At 44.6% G+C, this 19694-nt stretch overlaps 1 protein-coding gene and 1 long non-coding RNA gene across 2 annotated transcripts in view; both read left to right on the top strand.

Moving 5' to 3' along the window:
• Positions 1 to 4701, top strand: part of MRPS6 (mitochondrial ribosomal protein S6) — a 70620-nt gene extending 65919 nt beyond the window's left edge. Inside the window, exon 3 of the mRNA XM_046648249.1 lies at positions 4093 to 4701. Coding sequence (XP_046504205.1) covers positions 4093 to 4282 — 190 coding nt within the window. The 3' untranslated portion in view covers positions 4283 to 4701. The remainder of the gene's footprint in view (positions 1 to 4092) is intronic.
• A 2112-nt stretch (positions 4702 to 6813) lies between these two features.
• Positions 6814 to 13275, top strand: LOC124231448 (uncharacterized). The gene is made up of 2 exons (XR_006886527.1): positions 6814 to 10058; positions 10149 to 13275. It is a non-coding gene; the product is annotated as an uncharacterized LOC124231448 (long non-coding RNA).
• Positions 13276 to 19694: the final 6419 nt, after the last annotated feature.

Here is a 19694-nt window from a genome sequence, read left to right on the forward strand (position 1 = left end):
TGTCTTGATTACTGTCGCTTTATAATAAGTCTTGAAATCAGATAGTGTTAGTCCTTCAACTTTATGCTTTATCAGCGTTGTTTTGACTGTTCTCATTCTTTGAATTTTCATATGAACTTTAGAATCAGTTTGTCAATTTCTAATAAAAAAGTCTGCTAGGATTTTGATTGCGATTCTTTTGGATCTGTAAGTCATTTTGGGAGAATTGACGTCTAAATAAATTTGAATCTTTCTGTCGATGGACAAGACATCCCTCTGCATTTGTGTAGGTTTTCTCTGAATTCTTTCAGCAACGTTTTGTGGTTTTTAGTGTACAGGTCTTGCACATCTTTTGTCAGACTTATCCCTAAGTATTTTTATATTTAATTTAAGGTCTGATTATTTGTTGCTAGTATCTAGAAATATAGTTGAGTTTTTGTATATTGATCTTGTATCTTGTAACCTTGCTAAACTTACTAGTTCAAGTAGCTTTTTTTTTTGATAAATTTTTTCACATTTTTCCATATACACAATCATGACTTGTGTATAAAGACAGTCTTTACTTCTTCCTTCCCATGCTGGATGCCTTTTATTTATTCATATATTTATTTTGCCTTATTTGCACTGACAAGAACCTGCAGTAAAATGTTGAATAGAAGTGGTGAAAACAGATATTTTCGTTTGTTCCATATCTTAGGGGGAAAGCATCCAGATCACCAGCTAGGATGATGTTAGTTGCAGGTTTTTCAAAGATGCGCTTTATAAGGTTGAAGAGGGTCCTTTCTATCCCTAGTTTGCTGCGAGTAATAAAAAATGGGCATGAGAATTTAAGTGCTTTTTTGTGTGTGTCTAGTGAACTGATCACGTGATTTTTCTTTTTCTTATTTGCTAATATGGTGATTTACATTGATTGGTTTTCAGATGTTAATCTTGCATTCTTGGGCTAAACCCTACTTGGTTATCCTGTATTGTCCTTTTTATATATTATAGTAGTCAATTTGCTAAAATTTTGTTTAGGATTTTTTCATTTATGTTCGTGAGGGACATTGGTCTGTTTTTTTCTTTTCTTGTAACGTCTTTGTCTGTCTTGGTATCAGGGTAATGCTGGCCTCAGAGAACAAGTTCAGAATTGTTTTCCTATTTTCTGGATCAGTTTGTATCAAAATTGGTATTTTTCCCTTAAACATTTGGTAGAATTTACCAGTGAAGCCATTTGGGTCTGTAGTTTTCTTTGCGGGAGAGTTTGTAACTACAAATTTAATTTCTTTAGTAAATATAGGGCTATTCAGGTTATCTGTTTATTCTTGAGTGAGTTTTGGTAGTTGGTATTTTTCAAGGACTTTTGGCTAAGTTGTCAAATTTATTGCAGAAATTGTTTATGATATTCCCTTACCATCCTTTTAATAGCTGTAAAATTTGTAGTCATTTCACCTCTCTCATTCTCGAATATTGGTAATTTGTGTCTTATCTCTTTTTATTGATCAGTCTCACTAGAGGTATATCGGTTTTATTGATCTTCTCAGTGAACTAGTATTTGGTTTCATTGATTTGCTCTATGGTTTTTCTGTTTCCTGATTTCAGAGGTTTCTGCTCTGATCTTTGTTATTAGCATTAATAGTATTGTCTTACTTTACATTTAATTTGCTCCTCTTTTTTCAGTTTCTTAAGGTGGAAGCTGAGATCATTGACTTGAGGCCTTTTTCTTTTGCTACGAAGGTGTTTAGTGCTATAAATGTCCTCTTGGGCTGGCCCCGTGGCCGAGTGGTTAAGTTCGCGCGCTCCGCTGCAGGCGGCCCAGTGTTTCGTTGGTTCGAATCCTGGGCGCGGACATGGCACTGCTCATCAGACCATGCTGAGGCAGCGTCCCGCATGCCACAACTAGAAGAACCCACAACGAAGAATACACAACTGTGTACCGGGGGGCGTTGGGGAGAAAAAGGAAAAAAAATAAAATCTTTAAAAAAAAAAAAAAAAATGTCCTCTTCAGTACTGCTTTCGTGGCATCCCCCCGTTTTTTAATGTTGTTTTCATTTTTGTTCATTTCAAAGTAGTTTATGTTTTCCCTTTTGATTTCTTCTTTGATCTGTAGGTTATTTGACCCATAGATATATGTTCAGTTTCCAAGTATTTTGGGATTTTTTCCAAGATTTTTCTGTGTGACTCGAATCCCTTTAGATTTGTTGAGACTTGCTTCATGGCCCAGAATGTGGTCGACCTTGGTAAATGTTCCGTGTGCTTGAGAACAGTGCGTATCCTGCTGTTGTCTGGTGGAGGGTTCTATAAATGTCAGATAAATTGGTTGATGGTGGTGTTCACTTTTTCTATATCTTTGCTGATTTTCTGTATGCTAGTTCCATCCATTACTGAGGGAGGAACGTTAAAAGTCTCCAACTATTGTTGTGGGTTTGTCTGTTTGTCTTTTCAGTTCTGTTAATTTTTACTTCCTCTGTGCTGAAGCTCTGTTATCTGCTACAGACACATTTAGGACTGTTGTGCCTTCTTGGTGAACCCAGCATTATGTATTGTCTTTTTTCCCCTGGTAATTTTCTTTGTTCTGAGATCTACTTTGTCTGATATTACTGTAGCCACTTGAGCTTTCTTTTGATTAATGTTTTTACATGATAAATGTTTTTCTGTCCTTTTACTTTTAATTATTGTTTACTTGGATGACTTTCCCACTAGGCTTGGCTAAGAGTGAATGGTTGCTTGGGAAATTTTCTTATGAGTTTTGAACCCTCTTTGTGTGGAATTACACAAAATTCCATCCTTTTTCTCATCACTTCCTTCCTTGCTGAATTTGTCCATTTTCAATTTGGTCTTTCCTGCTTTCTGTGAGACTCCCACCTTTCATGCTAACACCACCACTGTCAAGTATTTACTGTGGATCTGTTGTATGTTTGCCTCTGTTCAGGGTGCTGGGGATAGAGCAACAAAATCCGTCTTTCTAGAGCAGTTATGTCTTAGTGGAGTGAGACAGAAAGTAAACATATACATACTCTTTCAGTGGTGATAAAGTGCTGTGGGAAAAAAAATAAAGCATTGACTAAGTGAAATAGAGTAACGAGGCTGGGGGGGGTGGGGGCAAGGACGATATTGCTTTAGAAGTGGTCAGAGAAGGCTTCTCTGACAAGGTGACATTTGGACAGAAACATGATGGGAGTGAGGGATGAGTTATGGGCACAGAACATTTCTGGCAGAAGGAACATTGAGTGCAAAGACCTAGGATGGGACTATCTTTGGGAGAAGAATGTACCAGAACAAAGTAAGTGATGTGATGTCAAAAGGTCATCTTAACCAGCCGGAACATCGCAGAATCCTGAAACACTGCATTGAAACTGCCCTTTACCAACGCTGTGGTCCAAACCACACAATACAAGGGAGGCTCGCACGTTCAGAACTGAGAGGAGCGGCGGGCGGGAATAAAGAGGCTTCTTCCTTTGTGTTGTTGCCCAGCTGAGTGCTGATGCAGTTGTCGATCTTTAAGACCAGTGAGCTCTATGAGATGCCTGTTCGGAGTAGAGGAATGTTAAATTCTTTCTCTCATCCAAGATTCAAGTCATTTTCTTTTCGTTCCTTGTCAATTCTTGAATGTGCAAGATAGTCTTGGACAAGTCCCAGACCTTTCTTAATCTTTTTCCTCATTTGTAAAGTGTGGCTGATTGTACTTACTGTATCTCTTAGGTACATTGAGTCACTTGAAAACTCCTTTGGAAAATTAGAAGACTAATACATGTTTTCACAAAAAACGTCAACTAATGGTTTGAAAAATTGAGTCTTGTTGAACAGCAAGTTCGGTCCTTGCACCCCTAAGTTTACCATACTTCTCGTGTTTCCCGCTGTATGTAGTGTCACACTGCTTTTTTGCTACCACAAAGTTTGTTTGGATTCAGATTTTCACGCGAGTGTAATGGGAAAAGGCCGTAGGAAAAGGGATATTGGGTATACACTACACTTCTGTTTTGCTGGTCAGCTGGCATTTCTATCTTGACAGAGAGTGTGTGTGTGTAGCTGATGTCTTTATCTGGGGAAGGAGTAAAATGAAAACATTGACCAAATTAGTGGAATTGTTGTATTTCAGAAAGCAGGAATTCACAAATTTTTATTTTATTGCAGGTATTTCTTGGTGGATTTTTATGCACCACCAACAGCTGTTGAAAGCATAATGGAGTACTTGTCTCGAGACATTGATGTGATTAGACCGAATGTTGTAAAACACCCTCTGACCCAGGAAGTAAAAGAGTGTGGAGGGATTGTCCCGGTCCCACTTGAAGAGAAACTCTATTCCATGAAGAAGAGGAAGTGAGAAGATTCACCAGATTTTAGCCTTATCTCTCACTTTTGAGCATCGTGGATTAATAATTTACAAGCTTGACCTTTATACAAGAGTGTGTTCCAGGTGCCATTTGATTTTTAAAAGGTATTTTTTGGCTCTTGATTCCCTTTGCTCTGAGAGGTGTGGGAATGGCTTGCTTAGAGCCACTTTGTCATCTGTGGTCCCAGTACACTGGTTTTGATTTTGTTTCATTAGTGTGATTTCTTTGTCAGTGAGGACTTTGTGCCCTGCAACGACACCAATATCATCTTGAAAAGCAAAACTCAGGAAAACTGCCTTGGATCGCGAGCCAGTCATTCAGGCTGTATAACCATGCAAAATAAAATTTTAAGGCCGCTGCATTATGTGAGTAACTTCTTACCAGAGTAAAACATGATTTTAAAAAACTGCAGGAAGTGTTTTGTGTCTTCCCCTACCCGGCACAGTGCACTACCCCAGGCCTCGCAGCGCCCGTCTGCCCAGAAGGCTGGCTGTGTGTGGGAAGGGTGACCCGCTTTCCAGCCCGAGTGCAGAGACGGGGAGAAGCAGGGGTTAGGGCCGAGTCGGGGGTGTCTGTCTCTTGACTAATGGGCATTGTGTATTCTATAAAATCAGGAACTTTGTATCTCACAGTTAACTTGTTGTTGTGGGTGCTGCTTTTTGTGGAGAGACACGTCTACATGAGGTCTCACACTGCTCCCTGTCATTCCTTTGCCATGAGCACCTGCCTCCTCCGCTGTCCCTCGGCCCTGGCACGCCCCTTTTGGGAGGTAGCCGCCTCTGAGTTCTGCTCCTCCTCCCTTCTGCCCACTCCTCTGATGAGTTGAAAGCCAAGTGCTTTTGAGTTGGGGAGGCCCAAAGAGTAGCTGGCACAGAGCCTGTGGCTGGTGACATACTGAGCTCTTAATTTAGGGGGACTTGTATGAAGATACAGCTCTCCTTTTTTTGTTTTTTATTTGATACTCATAAAAATCTGTTTTTTAAAAAGATGTCCTGGAAATAAAAAGACAAGTTTTATTTTGAGGATTTTTTTTGCAGGGGAGAGGTTGGGTTCGGCATGTTGTTATATGGTCGTGCTCCGCATAATGACATCTCAGTCAACGAGGGGCTGCAAATACAGGGTGGTCCCATAAGCTTAGTACCATGTAGCCTAGCTGTGTGGTAGGCTGTCCCATCTAGGTTTGTCTAAGTACACTCTATGATGTTCACACAACGATGAAATCACCTAACAACACATTTCTCAGAACGGATCCCTGTCATTAAGCGACGCATGACTGTTCTTTGAGACTAAGAACCAACTAGTCTTTGCTTGAAATGGTTATAATTAGGGTTACCAAATTTAGCAAATAAAAATGCAGATAGTCAGTTAAATTTGAATTTCAGATAAATATGTCATTCTTTCGCATAAGTATGCTCCAAATACTGCCTAGAACATACTTACAGCAACAACTGATGCGTTGTTTATTTGAAATGCAAATTTACCTGGGTGTCCTGTATTTTCTGTGGTAACCTTAGTTTAACTCACGTAAAGGAATGAGCACTGTCTAGGCAGAGACGGTCTGCTCTGCCCGGCACAGCTCTTAAGAAGGAAATGAAGCTAGCATCCAGCATCCTGGCTTTGCAACTGGCTCCATCAGCAGTGAGGTGAGTTTGAAGAGGATCAGGAGTTACAGAAGAGAACACAGCTGGCGGGCTCTAATTTGCCTCCAACTCTTAACTCCCTCAACCTACCAGAAAACCCACTGAGAAACGAACTGAAATTTCATTCCTGGTCAGTTCCAGATAATCAGTTCCGTAAGCCTGAATTTACGCCACAGTCTTAGAATTGCTACCTGCCTTTTAAAAAACTTTAAAAAGTTCCACACGTGGTCTCCACCACAGGCCTGGGAAGCCGAGGACCCGGGGTCCCTGGGAGCGGGGTGGCTTCTGTGGTGGGTGGTGGTGAGGCTTTCTTCTGGAACAGTCTCTGGCGTCTCCTCAGAACCGGTGAGTTAGAAGAAACTGACGAGCCTTTCCGACTTTTCTCTTGTTCTCTCAGCAACCCAGCTGACAAAGCTATGCATAAAATGTTGGAGGAAGTGCCAGAGACGAGGTGGACTCTTTGGTTATGTTAATTTATACAATCAGATCCTGTTAAAGCAGGAGGGGGCCCAGAGATCTGGCCTCTGCCTCCCTTTGAACCACAGTGGGACTGAAGCACAGAGAGATGTGCAAGAGAGATGCCCCAGGAGCCAGGAGGAGCCTGGCTCCTAACCAGATTCATCACTTAAGAGCTCAGACGACAGCATCCAGCTTCAACTTCCTCCAAGGGCAAAAAGCTATAAAAAGTCTTTTGAAGAGCAATGGTTCAGTAAAGAGGGCTATTAAGAACGATAGACTGGAAATAAAAGGGATGAAATGAAGATTATCTGGGAAAATATGCCACTTCCTGTTCCATTAGGAATTTCCTGAAAGCGCAGGCTGTCAGCCAGGGCTCGAGAGCACCAACTCCTCTACCACACGGTTTGCGCCTCAATGTGCGTTCACTCAGGTGCTGTTGGAGGTAACTTTCCATAGCAACCTTTAAGGTTACTGCGTGCACACTGCATGCCATGTGCTATATGTGCTGTGCTGCACACGTGTTCTCTCTGACCTCGGTCCTTCCAGCAGTCCTTTGAGGGAGTGTTGTCACGCCTGTGTTTGGGATGAGGAAACAGGCGCAAAATGATTTGACCTTGACCCCACAGCTACCAACTGAGAGCTGGGTTCCTGATCTGGGGACGCTGTCACCACGTGGTCTTTTCCATCCAACAACATCGGGGATGTCTTTGTCCTCTCAGGTTAAACAAGGCCCTTGCTTGTCTGGGGTGAATTGTTACCACTCAGGTAGTAGCAGTTGTCCTTACGGCCTGAGTGTGGTGCTGGCACTTTCTTTTCCTGCATTTGCTAGTCCCTGGGAGGACGATTGACGCCATTGGGCATTCCAGGTCACGCAAGTGTTCAGAATCCTGTGGCACAGTTTAGAGTGTTAGCAAGGAGGCTGGCTAAGTAGGACAGCTGTGCTGTGTGCCAGTTCCTCTCCTTGGAAGTTCCAAAATGAAGCCACTGTCCATTCCCCCTGAGCCACTGATTCGTAGCTGGACCCTCAGACACTAAAGGGCCGTTGCCCCTTTGCAGGCTGTCAGAGTGTGCGGTGCCTGAGCGGGGCATGTATGCAGGTCATTTCCAGGCTGCATATTTACTGGCAGAGCCGAGAGTACGGGGTCCTCCTGCCCGGGCTGGTGGTCAGGGGAGCAGTTTGGTGGTCCACTCCTTCAGTGAGCGAAGAGTCCCTGTCCTGGTGGGCTGACAGCTGAGGAGGCAGAAAAGTGTGGTGGAGCTAAATGGGGGCCTGCTGCCAAGGGAAGGGCAGGGACACAGTCGGGCTGAGAGCCGGAGGATGAGGAGCCCGTCCTGTGATGTGAGGAGGACACAGTGCATGCAGAGGCCCTGAGCCCCTGAGCTGGAGGACGGAGAACAGAGGGCAAGAGAGGAGACATGGCAAGGAATCGAGGGGTCAGATCTGGGAGACGAGACCCCTGAGGAATACGCACGCAAGGGTGGGAGTCTGCTGAAGTGAGGTGAGCTGCAGAAGCGCAAGAGGCGGGTCTCAAGGCGAAGCAGCTACCCCAGAGTGCTCCCTCTGGGCTCACGTCCCCACAAAAAGGCTTCTTCCTCGGATTTGTCACCTTGACTATTTGTGGTCCACTTTGGACAGGATCGAGCTTCCAGAAGTACTTCGTTTTTGCCTGAGGTGTGGGCTCAGGGAGGTGGAGAGAGAGATGGAGGCTGTGCACCCAAGAAGCTAGTCTCAGATGCGCCTCGAAAGCTGCTTCCTGGAGACACTTGAAGTCGTGGAGGCATTCAGCAAGCGTCTGCCTCGGAGACGATTAGTGCTGTACCATGAGTGTCAACAAGGAAGGACCGTTAAGCCCAGATGAGCCTTTTAGATTTTTGCTGGAAGACCAGGTTCCTGTTGATGGAGATGAAATATTTGATGAAAGGGTTACAGGAGTGTTGAAAGCATGAGTTGCGTTTCCATACTTCTAGTTGATCTGGACCAGTAGTTGTCTACCTCAACCCACCTGAGGTACACAACCCAACACACCTGAGGATGCTTTTAGCAAGAGCTCAAATGGATCATCTTCCTTTACCCTCCTCAGAATTCCACAAGGCAGGAATTACACCCATTGTACAGATGAGGCACCTGGAGCTCAGAGAAAATAAGTGACTCGTCCAAGGCTACAAAGGGAGGAGTTGGGAGTGTTGATTCAAAAGTCTCCCTGTGATCCACTGCGCCCTCTGGAGGCGGATCCCTCCCAGCAGCCCAGGCCGTGCTCTGAGGGGCCTGCTCTGAGCCACCTACGCCCCTGCGCCCTCCCTACCCCACACCCAGCCCGGGGCCCCAGGCTTCAGCACTGGAGGAGGGGAAGAGAGGATCTGGGGCTCCTTGGGAGTCTTTTTAATTTCAGGTCTTCTCCTGAGAACAACAGAAAAAACCGTGAGTGCACCCTGGAGACCAGGCCTGCTTTTTGCATGTTTTTCCCTGCTGCGTAATTTCCCACAGAGCTTTTTTTCTCTCCACACTACTCCAGGGGTGTATTTATAGAGCGCACACATGGCAGGTCCTGCCCTGGGCAGGATGCAAAGTTGAATGGGCAGTGTGCCCGATCTCAGGGCTCTCAGAGATAGGTGGAAATAGTATCAGAAAACAGGCCCTAATACAAATAATAATTGAGATTCGAAGCGAGTGCTGTGGAAACGGACAACTGGATTCGTTACTACTTGGAATGGGAGGAGGCGTGGCTTTCCAGCAGAGATGGCATTTAAGCCAGTGTGAGAATGGCTAGTGTGGAGCATGGCTGATGGGAGATGGGAGGTGACAGAACTGCACGGTGTGATACGGGAACACCTGGGAGTGGGTAAATGGGCTGTGATGGTGGGAAAGGGCTTGGAGGGTGGGAGAGGTTGGGAATTCTCTCAGGGAGGGTCCAGGTCGCTGTCTACTGATGAGGACATTTCATAACTACTAAGGGGTCTTTTCAAAGAGCTAAGAATGAGCACTGGGCATATTAACTTGCTATGAAATGTGCCTCCTAATTGACCAACCCCCCCATGCTGTTCACATATTTGTGAGAGAAATATGATTTTACAAATTCACCATGGATTGGGACAAGGAGGGTGGAGGCAAGGTTTTCCCATGTTCACTTGCAGGCAGAGTGGACTGGACGGTGGAAGGGCTTGCACAGTGCTCCCTAACGGCAGCGGGTGTGCTCTGAAATGCCGTGTCGGGGTGCGTTTGAAAAGTACACATCACTCTTTCGTTGTTGGGGTCTGGGCTGCTGTCATTTGTGTCAGGAGGGCTCAGCGAGAGACGACTGAACCTGGAATCGCCCTGAAGAGCCATTTGCCAGTCCCTGCCCTGTCTTCTGCCCCTGGGCATGGGCCATTATGGTGTTGATGTTGGGAAGTTTCCAGAGTAATTTGTGGGATTCTTGGTCACCCAGAAGAAAAACGTAGTAATGAAATGAGCATAGAACTTCGGGTCAGAGACCTCCTCAGTGGCCCTGCATTGCCACTCAGGAGCCACGTGATCTTGGACAATTCTTTATCTTCCCTCAGCCTCAGGCTTCAGTGTCTTCATATGGAAAATGTGGCCGGGGAGCCAGCTGGTCTTGAAGAGCCTTCCAAGTGTATGAGGCTCTGGACCGAGTCTCCCTGCCCGGTTTGCCGAAGGGTTATTCCATCAGTAAGTCAGGAACCTGCTGGCTGGTGGGGTGGGGAGATGGGGAAGGGTTAAAAGAATTGCTCAGGGGCTTATGTGCACACTTCTTTTCAGCTTCTCATAAGCACAGCTGTTATTTCGGTTCTGAGGGGCTGACTCTAAAGAGAATAGGCGCTCTACTTGATCACAAGAAAACAGCAAAGGGAGCCCCAGAGGCCAACACAGTCATTTGCTGGGTTCTAATTGCCGGCGTTCTTTCTGCTGAGAACAAAGCTTTAAAGGATGTGGACTTAGAGCCAAACACGGGCACGAGGCATTATTAGTCCACAGAAGGAAAGCAGGGTGGCAACCAAGAAGTCCTTCGGGGGTGACAAAGCCTGCTTTTTGGAGAGGGGCACCAAGACCCTCAAAATTAACCACTCTATTTATAGCAACAGCAGCAATACCAAGATAACTCTGCACACTCCCAGCCTCCGCCAGCCCAACGGGAAAATTAGCAAAAGTCAGACTCCTGAAACCGGACCACGTCACCAAAGTGCTCAAGACCCTTGAGTCGCTGCAAGGGGGAAGAATGGCTGTCTGGGTATCGCATCTGAACCCTTTTCCCCAGAACACCTGTACCAAGCTGTGACTTCTCTGGGGAAGGAAGTGTGATTTCATCCTGTTTCCCAGGGAAGATTTGCCCCGAGAGGATTCCATTGCGAACAGAAAAGAGAAGGATGCGTTGTTCAGTGGTCACCATCAGAAGTAGGGATTATGCAAAATGGACTCTTGACCTCGCCATTCCAAATGAGTGGGAGACTCCACTATTTCCGTAAAGCTTGTATTGAGCTAAATGGTGTGACATGCATGTGGCACCCTTTGTCCAAGTGAATCCGAAAGTGTAAGCACCTCTGTGGAAGACTAGATACTTTTTTGACAGAGATGTCAAATTCTGTTAACTGGTACATTCAATTCTCATTATTTGAAGATTGTGTGTTTGCCAATTTGCCCACTCGCAAAAATTTATTGGTAACCCCCAAATCAACATGCATAGTCTTTTCAAGGTCATTGACTGATAAGAGTGGCAAAAATTTGAGTCTTCTGACAAGTCCGTTCCCAGCCAAGGTTGAACAAGGAAACACTCTACCTTCTTGTTTCAGCTGTCATATTGCAAATGTGCCTTTTTTGTGGTGTATTTCGTGTCATGTTTTTGCATTTGTGTGCTTTTTGTTGGTGATTTTGCTGTTTAAACGGCCCCCAAGTGTCGTGCTGCAGTGCTGTGCAGTGTCCCTAAGCATGAGAAGGCAGTGATGTGCCTTATGGAGAAAGTAACTGTGTTACATGAGCTTTGTTCACATGTGAGTTATAGTGCTCTTGGCCTTCTTCAACGTTAATGACTCAACAATATATATTAAATAAGGTGTCTTTACAAAGAAACACACATAAGGCAAGATTGGATATTGATGGGTTGACATAAATGTTATGATCAGAAGCTTGCAGGAACCTAACCCTGCATTTCCTCTAGGAGCAATGGTGTTCTCTAATTCAGTGTTCCCGGCAACTTTATAGGACATACCTATCGCTAGAATCAACTGTGTTTGACTCTGGGGTTTGTGCTTTGTTTTCCTGCTAAGGACCTCTTTGACATCTTTCTCTAATTCTCTGACTTTTATCTGCAATAAAGGAGATTTTTATTTCCACCATTGTTCTTATTCTGCTTGCCTGGTTTGTCTCCCGCCACCATGCCTTCCCTCCCCATCCACACTTAGTTTCATCCTCCGCCCTGGCTCCTGTCCACTAGGGAGCTGTACGTCTGCACGAGCCAGGGCCCCTCTCTCTGAAAGGAGCACTTAGTGCCTCTGCAGAAGGGTTTGGCGAGGTGGCCAGAAAAAGCCAGACTGTGAGAGAAGAACTTGGACACAGTGCTCCGTTGATCTCCCAGCATTAGGAGAGGGCAGATGCGGTGGGGTTTATTTAAGGCCATGGAAGGAAGCGGGTAATGAAATAAGGAGTATAGCAGCCCCCCCTCAGGGCCTGTGGTATCTCAAGGGTTTTCCTAACACTCTCCAAATCAGATACATTTTAATTACCTTTAAAGCAACAGCAAAAGGTTGTTCACAAAGCAAGATCACAAGGAATTTTAAAGGCGCTGATTTTACAAAGTTAGCAGTTATGACCAATGTTTTGAAAACTTGTTCTTCTTCCATATGCCTCTTACCAGATCTAAATATAGTAATATGGAATAAGTTAGTTATGGTGGTTAAGCAAATGTTGAAGACATCCCTGTTTGCTCAGTACTCCCTTATTCCTCCTAATCAGAATGCAACGGTTTGGGGTTAAATCTCTATTCTGGTGAAATGGGAAGCTATGCGATGATTCTCCCTGTCCTTACAGCACCGTTCATACTCTGCTTGCTTTCCTAAAACTTGCACGTGGATAGATAAACTAGAAACATTCTACTTTTTAAGAAGTTCTAACCTACATAAAAGTCCAGGAGATACTATAATATAATGAGGTATTCAGCACTCAGCTTTAACAGATACTGTTTTTTTCTCTATTCCCTTCAGATCTTTTAAAGAAATAAAATGTTAGATATAGTTGAAGTTCTCTTTTGTACCTCTTCTTATCCTATTTCTTCCTTCCCAAGAGGAGGCCATCATTCTGAAGTCAGTGTGTATCATTTATGTCCATTTTATGTTTCATTATGTAGAAGCAGCTGTAATTTATCATACTGTTTTGTGGATTTTTAATGAACTAAACAGATTCATGGTCTGGAGGCCTCAGCCACGTGGCTTTTTTCATTCAACACTATCATTTTGAGCTCTCTCATGTAGATCTAGTACATTGATCTCCGCTGCCCATAGGGTGCCAGCGATGACTACATTGCCTTGTCCACTTGCCTCTTAATGGGCAAGTCCAAGTTTACAGTGTTTTGAGTGACCCTGCAGTGAACTTCCTGGCCAATATCTCCTGGGGCATACATGTGAGTATTTCACCAGACGTTGAATTGCTGGCTCATTGGGTATTTTCATTTTCATCTTTCCTAGTTCTTGACAAATTTCTCTTGTGAGTCTTTACCAATTTACACACCCAGCAGCAAGATTTGAGAGTTCCTGTTTTCAAATACCTCCCAATAAATGGTAATACCGTGCTTTTTTTCTTAAAAAGAAATTTTGCTGATCTAATGAGTGTCAAAGAGATACCTCTTTTTTAAACTTGTATTTTCTCTCTTAATAATAAACGTGAGCTTATTTTCGTGGTAATGGTCATTCTGGTTTTTTTCCCCTGTTGCCTTTTTATATATTTTGTTAGTTTCTTTCTTTGATTGTCATTTTTCTAACCTAAGAAAACAGAAAGGCAATGCTTACTATACGAGTGCAGTTCAGGAGGGTCTAAGACCACCACCCTGGCCTCACCCTGCCACGGACAGCAAGAGAAGAGGGGGCCCCAGATGCTACATGCTTCTGGCAACTCTCCCTTTCACTTTTGCCTCCCCAAACTCGACACCTCCCTCTTGCCATACACACACACAGCCTGGTTCTGCTATCTGCCTTGGGAACTTTGGGACTAATATTACGATGCCCTTTATTCCTGTTTGTGAGAGTCACCACGAGAAGGCCAGGATTTCCAGGTCATCCCTCACCCTCGGCAAGCCAATCCCATATAGCTCAGGATATTCCATCTTTTGACCCATCTCCCCCTCCGGTCCTGAAACTTGTTCTCTGTGCCCCTTGAACTCACAGTCATCAGCCAAAGCTCTGATTTCCTCAACCTATTCTGAAACATTTCCTTCCTCTTCTTGCCTCTGGGATTGCCCCTGGAGCCGCTGCTTCCCTTGGAGCCCTCTCACTGGTGGCTCCTTTCGCTCCATGACCCTTTTCCTACTAGGCCTAGAGGCAGTGCAGGCGTCCTCTACCCCATCCCGACTATTGTCTCTCCAGTCCTTCTAAACCTCCTAGACTTGATTCTCATACCATCAGACTAAACCACTGGGTCCAGCTGGTCATCTAAGGACCCCAGGCCACATCCTCTCATTCCTTGAAGACTTTGGCTCCTGGCTCACTGCTACTCTTTCAACCCAATCTCATATGATTCTGGGTGATTTCAGTATCCACTTAGATGATTCTTTCTAATACCCTGGCCTCTCCTCCAATGATCTTGCCACCCATCTTCCCTTACTCACCTGCTCCAGGGTTATACTATTCATTACCAATAGCTATATCATCCAACATCTCAATTTCAGGCATCCCACCCCTATCTTTCCAGCTCCCTCCCACTTGTACCCTAGCTCAAACAATCCACTCTCTCAACACCAATGGGACCTACCAATCCTACCATCTTTTCTTTGTGTCTCACCTCCCTCATGCCATCACTTCCCTCCCTAACCCAGCTTAAATCCCATCACTGCAATCACTCATCAACTTTCTAGATCCCCTCTCACTTGTTACATTCAAATGCTTAACCCACTCGGTGCCTGCACCAGGGCGGTTGAATGTGGCTGGAGAAAGACGAATCTCTGCTGCCTGGTCTCTATAAGTTCACCACCACTTACCACATGTGGGCCTTTGGCGCTCCCAGCACAGCAGTATCTCCCTAGTCCATTGACTCCCAACCTTCCCAGATAAATATTCCTTCCTTCCCTTCTCTCCAATCTTCCAGAACCTTTGTGCCCCCACTTCTCAGCTGATGACTTAGCTCGCTATTTTACTGAAAAAATTAAGGCAATCAGAATGAAAGTTCCACAAATGCTCAAACCACACCTGCTGTCCCCCTCGCATCTGTAACCACATCCTCTAGCTCCCCTCCTGGAGGGACTGCCCGTGATGCTACAGAGGGCTCACGTCTCCCCTGTGCCCAGCACATGCTGGGTCATGGCTCCAGCGCATTTCCTCCTCGCTCCTGCATCATCGAATTTCCCCCGTCTCTGGTCATTCCCGTCGGTGAAAACACACTGTTAATTCTCTCTGAAAAAACTTCTCAAGAGAGTTATGTATGCTCGTCCTTTCTTCTCTTCTCAGTCTCTTTAATGAAAATAATGGCAGAAGAAACAAAAAGAAGCCCAACCTTTTGTGTTGAAGTGCATTCCTCACTCCCTCTTGAACTCACCCACATGAGGCTTTTGCCCCTACCCGACTTGTGTTGAAGTCTGTAAATCCACTGCCCCCTCAGTCCTCAGTTCACTCCCATCAGCAGCTCACAGGTGCTCACACCCTCCCCCTTGAAAGGCCTTCTTTGCTCAGTTTCTAGGGCATCACAGGCTCTGCTCTTCCTGACTCTGGAATCCTCCGTGGGCTGCTTTGCTGGTTCCTCTGCGTTTCCCTGACTTTCAGTGTTGGAGTGTTCCAGGCTCACCCCTCGACTTCTTCTCTGTCTGCTCTCACTCTCTGGGTAATCTCATCCACTCTTCTGGTTTTAAGTATATATATACAGACCTTAAAACTCCCCAATTTTTGTCTCCAGCACAGATGTCTCTCCTCGGCTCCACATGGGAATCTCCAGTGGTCTTCACCACGTCTTCCCTTGAAAGCCTAACAGACATCTCAGACTTTGCATATTCAAAATTGAGCTCCTGCTTCCCTCCCAAGCCCACTCTCAAGAGAGTTTTCCCACCTTCCATTGGCTTACGTCAAAAGTCTTAGAATCATCCTGGGCTCCTCACTTTCTTTCACATCCCCAATCCAGTCCCCTCAGCAAATCCTGTTTTCTCACCTTCAAAACTTACCTGAATCTAACCACTTCTCATCACCTCCACTGCCACCATCGGGGTCCAAACCATATCATCTCTCTCCTAGACTGCAACAACCTCCTGTATTAGTTTCTTGGGGCTGCTGTAACAAAGTACCACAAACTGGGTGACTTAAACAACAGAAATTTATTCTCGCATAGTTCTGGAGCCTGGAAGTATGAAATCAAACTGTCAGCAGGGTGCACTCCCTCCAAAGGCTCTAGAGGAGGATGCTTCCTTGCCTCTTCCAGCTTCGAGCAGCTCCAGATGGTCCTTCGCTCGTGGCAGCATTGCCCCAATTCTGCCTCTGTCTTCACATGACCTTCCTCCCTGTGTGTGTCTGTGTCTGTTCCTCTTCTTAGGATATCAGATTTTGATTGAGAGCCCACCATAACTCCAGGATGATTTCACCTCTGGATCCTTAACTGATTAAATCCACAAAGATGCTATTTCCAAATAAGGCCACATTCTGAGGCTCCAGGTGGACAGGCATTTTGGAAGACAATATTCAACCCACTCCACCTCCTTGTGGGACTCCCTGCTTCTACTCTGGGTGCCCTCTGGTCTGACCTCAACCCAGCAGCTCGAGCAATCACTCCTCTGCTTAAACCCTCTCCCCAGGCTCCTATTTCATCGGAAGGAAAGGCACAAGTCCTTCTAATGGCCTATAAAACCTGATTCATCTGGTCTCCTCATTCCCTCCCACCTTATCTCCCACTGCACCTCCTTCCCCCAACTCTGCTTTAGGTACACTGGCTCCCATGCCTTTTGTTCCAGCAGCACTTTCTGCCTGAACGCTTCCTTGCATCTTCATATTTAATAGACACACACATAATGTTTATTACACACCAGGCCCAGTTCCAAGTAATTTATGAACATTAACTTAATTCATTTGGTTCTCTTAACAACCCTATGCTGTGGGTACTAACACTCCTTGTTTTGCAGCAGAGGAAACCCAGGTACAGAGGAGTTAAGCGACTAGCTCAAGGTGGCACAGCTAGTTACTGGATCAGATGCAGTCTGGCCCAGAGTGCGGGATCTTAACGGGGGCATGGTCCCACCTCTCCTTCAGGGCTTCGTCCAGTATCACCTTCCCAGTGGGGCCTTTCCTGACCACCCTGCTTAGAATCACAGCCCACACCCTGCTTTCCCCACTCCCTTACCCTGCTGAATTTTTCACCACTACACTTATTTTGCCACTGATATAGGTTTTATTTACCTATATCTATAGCATATGTCTCCCCCCAGGTGGAATGTAAGCTCCCTTGGGGTATGAATTTTATCTGGCTGGTTCATTGATGCATCCTCAGCCTAGGATGGTGCCTGACACATTGCAGTTGGATGAGTGAAGAGGAATTTTCCAAGAGAAAATGGTAGATCTAAAGTGAAAGTGTCCTGGGCTGTGAAACCTCTCGTCCTCTGTCAGCTGGCTCCAGCAGCCTTGTCTTCCATACGTCTCACGTGGAGAATGGATTGGTCAAAAACTGGATAAGGATTAGTACGAAAAAGTAAAGCAAAATACCTGTAGATGTAAAATCACAAACTAACAAGGGTGAGTTGGCAGTGAGTAGAAAAGCCATAAAAAATCCATGCCCTGGGGCCCAGCAGTTCCACTCTTGGCCATTTACCTTGAATCATGATGCACTCAGAGTTAAGGTACCAGGATGTTCACCAAATTGTTCTTAAATAAAAGCAAAAAGTTGAAAATCACCTAAATGCTCTACAGTAGGAGACTATTGAAATAAATTATGTGTGGATTTACCATGCCACCATTAGAAATCAACATATAATAGCATAAGAAAATATTTATGACATATCAGTGGGAATAAAATGAAATTTAAATAACGCCTGATGGTATTTTAGATGCATAAACTGCATAGGAAAATAAAACAGATTTGCATCAATAAAAGAGAACCAGCTTTATAAAGATGGTAAAAAATAGAGAAGGGTCAGTATAATACGAACAGGAGTCCATAACATAGACTAGAAAATCAGTGACTGGATCTTGGCATAATTTTGAGCACAGAAGCATCATTAGGTTCGCACCAATTTGGAAGAAAACCAAGCAGCGTCAGGGTCATCCACAAGGAAGGACTTGGGTAGGCATTAAGCAAGCCAACCTAGGATGACAGCCACTCCTACAGTGACAAAGTAGGCAGGTCCTTATGTTAGGGCATTTACGTAGCAGCCTGGTCAGCTCACTGGGGCCCAGAGTGTCCTGGAGAAGGTCCCTGGTATAAACCTGAGTGGACTCAGAAGACAGAACAAAGCAGAGGTTCTGGTTTGAATGAATATCTCAGCCCAGCCTTCCCGTCTGAGCACCTCTTGTGTGCTTGCCAGTGTGTCATTCTTCCACCTATTAGGCTCGTTTCTCTTAGGTCCAAATAAATCAGCGTTAGTAGTAGTAAAAATCATTTTATTTTGCCTCCTAAACTGATCTGAACTGCTACTAGGACTGCTTCTGAGACTAGCAGCTGCTTTTGTGTTGAATTGGGTTGCAGCAATGGTGACAGCCTAATGCTGTGACCCAACAGCCGGGGAAGCAGGAGAGTGTGGGACCCCAGTTGTTATTGGATGAATAAAATAGCTTAAGGGCAGTATGATACAGCCTGATCTCTTCTTTAAAAAAAAAATAATCAGGAAAAACCCGGAAATATTAGGCGCTAACATATGAGCAGAATTGTCTCTGAGAAATGTGATGATGGGTATTTTTTTATTTTCCTCTTCTTGTTAACTATAATTGCTATTTTTTTAAAACAATGACTGTGTGCTGAAGAATATAGTAGAAATATTTCCAATAATAATGAAGAAAGACTGAGTGAGCAAAAAAAACATGAGAAACAACCTAACGGGTCATCACAGCAAATGTGTGAGTGAGGCCAGGCTTTTGTTTAGAGAAAGCTCTGATGGTGGGGAGGATAGTAGACATGGTTTGTGAAGTCATGGTCCCTGGGGGCTTTATTATGCTCTTCGTGGTCTATGAGAGACCCAAGAAGGCTCAGGGAAGCACAACTAAAAATAGAATTAAGAAGATAGCACAACCAGAGGCACTCACAGAATATACAACCATGTACTGGGAGGGCTTTGGGAAGAAGAAGAAGAAAAAAAAGAAAGAATTAAGAAGATGATAACAGCTTGGATTATTTAGCCTAAAAGAACTTATGGCTTAAAAATTGTCTTAAGTAAGTAAAGAGATTTTAGATGAAGACTGATCAATTGTGGATAGAAGAAGAAATGACCTTAAATTGATTAAGAGAGAGCTTGAAGAAGAGATCCTTGCCAGGGAGGCTGATGAGAGCCTGGCAAGGGCTGACAGTGGGCTCCCTCAGTCCTGGGAGGACTGAAGATAAGAAACACCATCTGTCCTAAAAGATCCAGGGAGACTTTCCAGAAGGTTCCTTGAAGTTCCAATCCTATGATGTCTCGATGAAAGTATAAACTCACCGAATCCATTCCTGAACAACCTATCCTGGAACTCGAAGTGTTTGTATTCTTGGCCGGGACTGGTCTTGACAGAGCTGGTGGCCATCTGTGCGATGGGAGGGCTGCCAAATTACCATTCCTACCGCCGAGTCATGCTGTCTGAAATTCTACCTGGTGACAATCATTCTTTGGTCATCAAGAGCCCAACAGAGTATGAGTGATGTGCTTATGTTTTTTTTTTTTTTCTTTTATTTTCTAAGTTCAGGAAGAAATAAGTGTGGATATTTTGGGATAACTAGTTTAAAATTTTCTCTCTTTAGGGATTGTTAAGAAAAATGATCCAAAACTCAGAAATAAGGCAAAGGGGTGTGTCCTCTCGATATCACACTGAGGCATGGTTTGACAGACTTACCCAAGGACTATTTAATTCTTGAGGAGAATATACCTGTGTTTGACTTTACTATTTACTAGTTGATAAGCCCAGACATGGTAAAGTTATATGTTAACTTGTCAATTTCTCTTCCTTAGAA

Source organism: Equus quagga, chromosome 21 (assembly GCF_021613505.1).
Source record: "Equus quagga isolate Etosha38 chromosome 21, UCLA_HA_Equagga_1.0, whole genome shotgun sequence".
In the NCBI taxonomy this organism is placed as follows: domain Eukaryota; kingdom Metazoa; phylum Chordata; class Mammalia; order Perissodactyla; family Equidae; genus Equus; species Equus quagga.